The 9,884-nt window shown below is 38.4% G+C and overlaps 1 protein-coding gene across 1 annotated transcript; it reads right to left on the reverse strand.

Moving 5' to 3' along the window:
* Nucleotides 1–2,889: 2,889 nt before the first annotated feature.
* On the reverse strand, nt 2,890–8,118 carry LOC145000244 (uncharacterized protein At1g51745-like). Its single transcript, XM_078959438.1, has 3 exons — nt 7,416–8,118; nt 4,987–5,858; nt 2,890–4,227 (listed from the first exon to the last, which is right to left on the reverse strand). The coding sequence occupies exons 1-3, from the start codon at nt 7,601–7,603 to the stop codon at nt 3,122–3,124; spliced, it is 2,166 nt and encodes a 721-aa protein (XP_078815564.1). The 5' UTR covers nt 7,604–8,118; the 3' UTR covers nt 2,890–3,121.
* Nucleotides 8,119–9,884: the final 1,766 nt, after the last annotated feature.

A 9,884-nucleotide genomic window follows, 5' to 3' on the forward strand; every position in this document is an offset into this window, starting at 1 on the left:
CTTATGAACTCACCAGCTTAAATGCTGATCTACGCTTTCAAAATAACTTGTATTCTCAGGAGACCAGTAGACAGGTACGCGCACTGAGATTCAGAAGATGGAGCAGTATAGCTTCAAGTCTTGTTTTGTTATTTACTTTGTAGTCTATGTTATGTGAACCACATACTTTGTAAACACTTTCCTTATAATGAAATGGTTGTTCATTACTTTGATTACTATGATGCATGTCTTGTGATACTAAACATGACATCCTCCACCCCTGAACGTTTCCGCCGTTCCGGTTCTGGGGTGTGACACAAAGCGCGATTGGTTGCGAAGGGGTATGTGCAGCGAAAGGGGGTTGATTTTGATGAAGTTTTTATGCCCATTGCACGATTAGAGAAAATTTGAGTGCTCCTAGCTCTTGCAACAATGGGAGGCTGGAAAGTTCACCATCTTGATGTGAAATCCGCTTTCTTAAACAGAGAGTTAAAAGAATAGGTATATGTTTCACAGCCGGACGGGTTTGTTATTGCATACAAGGAATATCAGGTTTACCGGTTAAATAAAGCTCTCTATGGGCTATGACAGGCTCCAAGAGCATGGAACGTTAAGCTCGACAAAACACTCAAGGATATGGGTTTTCACATGTGCCCCCAAGAACAGTCCGTGTACCGACTTCAAAACTCAAAGCGATACTAATAGTTGGTGTATACGTAGATGATTTGATTGTGACAGGTACGGGTGAAGAAAAGATAGTTGAATTCAAGAACCAAATGAAGAAAGTATTTGATATGAGTGATTTGGGTTGATAACCTACTATCTTGGAATTTAGGTGAAACAATGTAAAAAAAGGTATAACAATCAGTCAAATGGGATATGCATAGAAATTGCTAACAACAGCAACAGCAGGTATGGCAGATTGTAATGAGGCAAAATATCCAATGGAACCAAAACTAAACTTAGACAAGAATGAAGATGAAGCAACGGTAGATGCTACAAAATTTCGGAGTCTCATTAGGAGCTTACGTTACCAGATACACACAAGGCCAGATCTTAGTTACTCAGTTGGGGTGGTCAGTCGATACAACTAGGTTGTACTATTCCAGTTGTACCTTTTCCATCACCGCAGCCACAAACTTTTATCATGGTCTTGTGTATAGTCAAGGAGGAGATGGAAACTTGGTGGGTTATAGTGATAGTAGTTACATGATGGATTGTGATGACGGAAAAGGTACAACTGGAATGGCATTTTATCTCTCAGTAAATCTGGTCACATGGAGTTCACAAAAGCAGAGGAATGTGGCTCTGTCTTCTTGCGAGTCAGAATTCATGGCAACAACATCAATGGTGTGTCAAGCGTTGTGGTTGAGAAACCTATTAAAAGAATTGACCAGCTGGGAGGTTAGAAAGGTCAAGTTGTATGTAGACAACAAATCTACAATAGAGCTCATGAAGAACCTTGTATTCCATGGTAGGAGCAAACACATTGAGACTCGATACCATTTCATTCAAGAGTGTGTTGAAAATGGATTAGTTAGTGTAGATCATATAAGTGGAGAAGAGCAACGGGCAAATACTTTGACCAAAGCATTACCTCGGGTGAAGTTTGCTGAGATGAAAAATCTTTTGGGAATTGTAAAGCTTGAAGACCCTATTCAGAATTAGGGGGGAGAGTGTTGGAGTTAATTCTGATTTGAATTTGAGTTTAATGCAATAAAGAGAATAATCGGTTACCATATTGTGGTTAACATGGTAGTAAAAGTTTTTAGTTATAGTTTTTGGTAGTTTTAAAAGCACTTTAATTCAGTTTTCAATGCAATCAGTTTGTAGTTTTGTTTCACATTTTATGTTTGCACTCTTGTCCCTATAGCAGTTCGTGCAGTTTTTTTTGTTGAGATCATTTGTAGCCTGATTACCAATACTGAAAACCCATAATAATAAATAAAGTATTAATCATTTCTTAAAGTAGAATGTTATAATAGGAATAAATGAAACTGACCACAAAACATGTGACATCTTCATGCAAAGTAACATATGACATCTTCATGCAAAGGATTTGTTGCACCCGCTGTGGAACGCAGTCCACAACGGTGCAAGGTCCCACAGAGAGACTAAGTATTTTTCATTTATTTTCTGTTAAATAAAAATGTAAACTTGCAATATATATATATATATATATATATATATATATATATATATATATATATATATATATATATATATATATATATATATATATATATATATATATATATCTTTCATTTATTTGTGTATTATATTTATAGCATCAAACTCTATACATAAAGAAAGTCAGAAAATTGACTATTTTTCCATAAATCATCTGTTTACAAATGTCATTTATTTTCTCAGATAGAACTAAATGGGTAAAAAGAGGAGAAACGATAATTCTTATATGTGAATAACTTTTATCCCTGACTATACGTATGGGATATATGATGATGAGTGGATGATACAAATAAGGGTAAATTACAGAAACAACATTATATTTTGGGCAATTTTGCGATTTAACCACTTCTACTTTATTTTTTTCCAATCAAACCATTTAAGTTTTAGACATATTTCCAAATTTAACAATTTGATCTTATATAACATGTCAAAATGGTTAATTTGGAGAATTAGAATGGTTAATTTGGAAAAAAGTCTCAACTTTTATGGTTTGATTGGAAAGCATAAAGTATCCGTGGTGTAATGACAATAATTGCCAAAAATACTCTTTTTTTTTTTTTTTTTTTTTGTAATTTGCCCTGTAAAGATAAGATGATGAGGTAAATGGATAGAGACCTGAAGCTTCTCAAAAGAGATCTCATTTGGTGTTATTTCAAGTTCATCACGTGCAATACCCATAAAAGAAACCAAGAAATCATCCTGTAACTCAATCAAATCAAATATCAAACACACTGCATACTGCATAGCATATACACTTTCTCCATACAGGTTTAGAATTTTCAACCTCCCTTTCTATCTTTACAGTATTCTCTTCCCCAAAACATTTTTTTTGCCAAAGCAAACCAAACACCACTAACTGAATGTTATGTTCCTCTTGCATGAAAACAGAAAAACAAAACCACCGCTTTGGCAATGGAAGCATATAATCAATTACATACAATTTACATCATGTTTATTGATGGCGGGGGGCAACCAGCTCCTCATGTAACCTACTGAACACTAATTTAACAGGGATACAAGCAACTGCTGTGGGCAATGACTCTGGTTTCATCATCATCATCATCATCATCATCCCTATCCCTTGTTCACCTTCTGCTTTCAAATCCATATTGTGCTGCTGTTGTTGCTGTTGGGTCCCGCCTATTGATGATAACGTCCTTATTTTCTGACTGCTGCAAGATGAGGTGGTCCTCCTTTGTGGCTTTTTTGGTGCAGCCCACTTTCTTCCCTTGCTGTTGCTGCGATTAACACTTGCTTTTCCATCTTCATCATAATACTCCTGAAACTGAAAGGAGGCCACCGCCTCTTCTTCTTCTTCTTCTTCTTCTTCTTCTTCTTCTTCTTCTTCTTCTTCCTCTAATGTTGATAAAAATTGAGGCGGCCGTGCAACTGCAACCCCCCGACACTTGGCGGTCCTCCTGGCGGTCCTCCATGGTTGAAGCGGCGCACTTGTGTCACCACCACCTAATAATAATAATGATTCCATTTGGAACATATCATCAGATGAACCATCTTCCAGGGCTTCTACTGGAATAGGGTGACCCACTATGGCCTTGTCATTCAATTTGCTCATCAGGGAAATCATGGGCACGTGTTCTCTCTGATAACTTGATTGCACTCCTACTTCAACATCAATCAACATCCGGGTCCCATGCCTCCTCACATCATCGTCGTCATCATCATTATCATCGTCATCGTCATCGTATATTTGGTACTCACCTGAGTATGAGTATGAGTATGAATATCCCTTCAAACAACAAGGGTAAGGATCAGGATCATCATCCCAACTCATCATGTCTAGCAAGCCTCCACTAGCTTTGCTTCTCAAACTTAAACTTGTGTCAATTCCATTGAAACCCGTCATCCAGTGGCTGGAATTTGTAGCTACCTTTCTCTTCCTCAAACTGCGACTATTCCTTTTTCCCTTCAGCTGCCATTTGGAGACTGTTGCTACGGAATCATCAGGAACTCCTCCTGACTCATCATCACTCATGCTCTCCTCATGTACCCCTTGCCTTCCAAATGCCTTTGGTATGAATTCAACATCTTCAGCTTCATCTAAACCACAAATCAAAATAATAATAACAAAAAGTTCAGACAAAAAGCAATAAGAGAGAGAGAGAGAGAGAGAGAGAGAGAGAGGAACAGTTACAAACAAGTGCAACCAGAAAACTAAGCAGGAGGGACTCGATACAATTCAAACAGTAATATGAATAACACTTGCAAGCAGCCATTGGGCCTCAAAAATTTAAATGTCACAACACAAAAATACAAACAAGTACTTATACTAAACACATATTTGAGAATAACTATCTTTCGATATTAATGTAAATACTTGACAATCAATACATTTTTCAATTGAACAGTCTTCGGAATTCATAATGGGTTTTTATGGCTTTTGGGCAGAAAAATCCCCCTGCTACATTGCTAAACATCATGAACATGGTGTTTCAGTTGCTAATAAGGATGTCTTTTTTGCTTTTTTATGACATTGGGATTTATTCAAAGAGCTGTAGAGAAGCATAGGGAGGATCTAGACTCAATCCTACTATGTCTGGTCGGTATAGTTGCAAAGAAGAGTAAATGTGTAATTATTATGCAATCATTGGCACGCTGGATCAATGTAAAGTCCAGAGTGTGAATGAACACAAATTAATGCATGCAACAGCTTTGAGAAGCAAAAGCCAACGTTCACAACAACAATGGAATTAATTATGTGTCCATGGGCCAACTGAGAGTTTCAAACCACTAAGCATATGACATTGGCAAATAGAAAAACAATGACATTATCCAGAAGAAAAACAATAAAATATGAACCTGAAAGTGCAGCCATTGCATCATATGTGTCCGACATCAGAGATTCAGTGCCAGAAGAGTCAGTTTCAGTGTCTTCATTAGATTCAGTAGTGTTTTCTTCACTCAATGCAACAGGGAAGGACTCGTCCCTTTTCTCAAACTTGGGTGCTGAATTTTCCACTTGGTCAGGGATAGCTTCTCTAGTGTCACCTGGATCATTGCCACCCACTGCACGGTGTACAACTTTTCTCTGCTCCTCCCCTCCATCAGTCTGTGGCTGCAAGGGGTGAGTGTGGTCATGGTGGGGCAGTTTTGCACTACTCAGGAGTACCTGAACAAGAGGGCGATGTCTGTCACGCCTCTTACCAACTGATTCCTCCGTATTCCCCTCTTGTGACCTTTTCCTTTTTTTCTCCAACAACTTTTTACTACCGACAATAACCGTATTTTCTGGTGTAAGGACATCTGAAGCATGCCTATGGGAACCATTTGAAGCAGCCAAGGAAGAGAGTTTATGCTTGAAAAGAATAGGACGTACAGGTACATCATCTACATTCAGGTGACTCCTTGACTGAAAGGAAAGACCCTTTCTTTTGTCATCAAGAGACAGATCCACATGTTTACCACTGTCACGTGATAATTCTGGAGTTATAGTTGTGTCTTTTCCTAGTAACTTGGTATTATTAGATTGGACACCTGGTTTCCCATATTTCTTTTCCAGCACTTGCTTCTCAAGCTCAAGTGCATGAAGGATAGCATCTTCCCTGCGTGCATATTTCTCTCTTTTCTTTGGAGGCATTCCCTGTGAAGCTTCCGCCCTCTCGATGCAGTCATCAAACTCACCACAGCGGAAAGGTTTAACTCGCTTCGACTTCTCTAGGTTGTACCAATCCCTGTTCATTGTCAAATAAAGCTTATTAGGTGCAAGAACATCAACTGAACAAAAAGAAAATTTCACTCCTCAGTTTTTTCCTTCCAAGGCTGGCTGGCAGATAACCAGAATGATTATAAATAATGTCAAAACCTATAGTGACTGATAGCTTTATACAAATGTATTGAGGTTTACTTACACAAGAAGAACTAAGAATTAGTAGTTGATTCAGTACTTTTAATAAAAGAATAAGTTTTACAGGTCTAGGGGCTTTTATGTCATTTTAGTCTTGTATCTGTTGCAAAAGTATAGATAGACCTGAAGTTAGTTAGAAGGTAGCTTTTGATTGTTTGGGAATTCATTTCCTGATTTGTAATCATTCAGCGATAACCAAATCTATCGTGCCCTAATTCGTGAGTATCAGGTCTAGATTGTAACATGTTATCAAGCTCCACCGTCCATGGTTACATAAAACCAAGGAAGCTGAAGCTGTCTTCAGAAACGTAATAGAAGCAATGAACGATGAGAGGTCAAATAGCCGAGGTAGTTAGGCTATGATAGGTGAAAGCATCAGCCGCTATAAGAATTTAGGAACTTAGAGTGACATTTATCACATATATGAATGACATTCACAATGATTTCAATGATCTTCATCTATGCTGTTAGAAACTTAGGATCTGTGTTTAAGTTGTTTTAAGTTTTAACAAAAACTGACAATGGATTTTGCTAGCTGCTACCAGACAAAGCACTTCAAATGTTGATCAACTTTTGGTGGCTTGATATGCGATGGACAAAGACAGGGAACATAGTTCCTACTTCCTAATTCCTATAAAAGTAAGCAGAAGCTGACAAACTGCTTTGGTGGTGTAACTGGAAAAAACAAAAAAACAAAAAAACATCTTTTGTCCTGAATCTTTCTATATCAACTTATCCCAAATCCCATATAACAATATCCTTGGACACTCAAGTATACACCACCTCCTAGAATTTAGCTCACATAAAGTACAAATTATTTACGTCCAGTTGATCAACACATGAGTGAAGACAATGAGTAAGGATTTATTAATCATAAAACAAGTAGTAAAGAACCAAGTCAGTACTCAAGTTTCACTTACCAATCAATGATGATCGCAAGTTTAGCACAAACAAAATTGTGTTTTAATGATTGTAATCATTTATTTAATCAACTAAAGGATAGGTAATAGTATTATTGGTAGAATAAGCATCTACCTTCTCCATAATATAATCATTCTGTCCGAAGAGATGTAAGCTCCAAGAAGAACTATTAGATGATTTAATCATATTTGAGTTTTTTTCAACAAATCCAAGTCATTTACAACTGTTCGAAGCAATCACCTTATGTGAGCTGAGCTAAGTAGCTATGTGATATCAGGTGTGTGTTCAACAGGTTCGAATGTGAGAAACAAAAAAAAAATGACATTAACCCAATCATTCTTTTTTACTTCCTCAACAAATGAATACCGCACCAGTTGTCTTTGTTCTTTCAGCAATTCAGCAAATATACACGAGATACAGAAAGCATAAGAATGAAATCGAGGAAGTGAATTAGAGGACTTACACACTGGCATCTTCCCTCCCAAGAAGTTTGACAGGAGTTCCAGATCGGGGAGACATGAGAGGAGAAGCAGAGAGCTCATCGGGGCCCAGGATCTTACCCGGCCACCACGACCCATTCCGCCTCCGAACCCAAACGATGGTCCCAACACCACAATCAACCATGCCTGTTTCTGCGTCAGAGCTCTCCATCTCTTCCTTCTCTTTAAAACTTATTATCTTCCCTATTCTATACAGAATAATGTATATATAGTGTAGTTTTTAAACTCTTCAACTGATTGTAAACCTAAAGCAAATTGCTTAGTCACTTCGATACCAATAAAACAACGGAGAGATTAAAGTTCGCCTCCAGAGAAGAAGAAGAGAGAAAAATGTTGATATGGATAAAGGATCCAAAGACGGCCACATTTGGAAGATTCACAGAGGGGATATGTTTTAGGATTAGGGCTTCCATTCAAATTAGGGAAAATTTCAGAGGGGTTTTTTGGAAACAGAATTCGCATTAGATCAACAGATGCGTGATTCAATTTCTCTTTTTGCAAGCTCTTGGATGTGCATGCGTCCTTGTCTGTGCGGAGGTAGAATGAGACTCGTTGGGGTCGACTCGCTGGTTCAACTGAGAGGAGTTATTTTATGACGTGAAAAAAGTTGGGCATAATTGAGTTTGGACTTTGGTTCAGCTAGTTAGTTTAGGACCTTCACAAGAGTCGAGCTAGGAATTAGGATGCCCCCAATCCGGCAACATGGTTTGCGCGGATATTCGCTGGCGTGTGATTTAAAAAGATAAAACTGCACAAATGGTCCTTGGCATTTGGTCCAAAAAGGTTTGAACTAGCACCACAGGTTTAAACTTTTCATTTTGTTGCGAATTTGGTCCAATTTGCTTTTAACTTTTTTATAATGACGCTTTTACCCTTACTTTTTGTTTTTTTTTCAGTTTCTTTATTTATTTAACTGCATTTATTATTAAAAAAAATAAAAATAATTAAAATATAACCCCTACCTTTCTCTCTCTCTCAATGCAACAGACCACCACCACTGGTTAACGTCATCGTCACCGCCACACCGGCCACCACAACCGCCGCCCCTGCCAACACTGATTCTTCCTTTGTAAAGCTAATCGTCAGATACTTTAGTCATCGGAAACTTTATCTAGCTCCGATGAACACCACACACATACACAAATCTTTGTCTCTCAAGATGAACACAAACATAAATCATGAAATCTAACATATAAGAACACATTAAAAACCCATAAATCTTATGTACAAGAACACAAACATATGAACATGACTCATTGTACACGCATACTCTGATGCATCTAGAATTGATTAAACACAAATGAGACCAAACACATACATATGTTCAAGATCTGATATAGAAAACCAAAAATCTGATATACAAGACCCAACACACAAACCTGATTGGCCACACAACACTTGTCGGAGCAACATTATCTTTAATCTATCCGTTGTTTAAAGAAACAGCAAGAGTTTCCAGATCTTCGTGTCATCTACACGTTGCCTGAACTAAGGTTTTTTAGGCTGACAACTATGGTGGTTATCCAATTTTTCAAATCAGTCTTTGTCCCACCCTTGAAAAACTAAAACCCTAGATCGGTGTAACATCCGGGATTCCAGGTATATTAATTAATCTTTTATTTTGAGTTTTATGGAAGAACTCGGCAAGTTGGTGCGTAGACTCGCCGAGTTGAGACGCGGGTTTTCACCCGGATTGATGCCCGGACTTGGCGAGTCTGCGCTGTTTAATGAAACCCTAATATTTCGGGTTTGAGGCCTATTTAAAGGGCCTTATGGCTGTCATTTGCTCTCATTAGTCCCCAGATTGAAACCCTAGAGCATTTGAGTGATTCAAGTGAGGGAAGGAGCCATTATTGATTCTTGGAGTTGTTGTCTAGCAAAGGAAGAGGAGATCTAGCCAAGAGGAAGCAAGAGAGGGGTGGATTCTTGAAGAACTAAGGTCCAGGATATCACATCCGAGGTACCATTCGAATCCTTCCTAGTTAATGTGATGTTCATATAGATTTAGGGTTTTTGAACCCATTTGTGGCTAGATCTAGCATCCTCATGGTCCCTTGGCGAGTTATGGCTCTGGATTTGGACCCATAGAGGTCCAGAGCACCTCCTTGCCCAAGCTTTATGTGCATCCATGGAGGTTTTGGGTTGGGATCAATGTATTTGAGGCTAAAACACCATTAATGAACTATTTGATGCTTAATGTGCACCAAGACTTGGACTTTACGTGGTCAATAAGCTTAAGAGGATTGGATCTATGAGTTACTAGAATGGATCTGACCGTAGAAGGTCGTTTGAGGTTGTGCATGGAATGCACTCGCCGAGTCCAATCCCAGACTCGACGAGTTGGTGCGGGATGTTCAACGATTATGAACCAGGGACTGAGTAACCGAGTCGGGTGAGTGACTCGGTGAGTGGGAAGAGATTCAGAGGGATCG

This window comes from Lactuca saligna, chromosome 6 (genome assembly GCF_052625555.1).
Source record: "Lactuca saligna cultivar CGN05327 chromosome 6, ASM5262555v1, whole genome shotgun sequence".
Taxonomy (NCBI): Eukaryota; Viridiplantae; Streptophyta; class Magnoliopsida; order Asterales; family Asteraceae; genus Lactuca; species Lactuca saligna.

Excerpts from the sequence above, each read along its gene's own strand:
- LOC145000244 (XM_078959438.1), bottom strand. The coding sequence starts at position 7,603 with ATGGAGAGCTCTGACGCAGAAACAGGCATGGTTGATTGTGGTGTTGGG. Across the intron at positions 5,859-7,415 it reads GGGAGGGAAGATGCCAGTGT|GGATTGGTACAACCTAGAGA; the intron begins GTAAGTCCTCTA and ends GACAATGAACAG. Across the intron at positions 4,228-4,986 it reads TGCAATGGCTGCACTTTCAG|ATGAAGCTGAAGATGTTGAA; the intron begins GTTCATATTTTA and ends TTTGTGGTTTAG.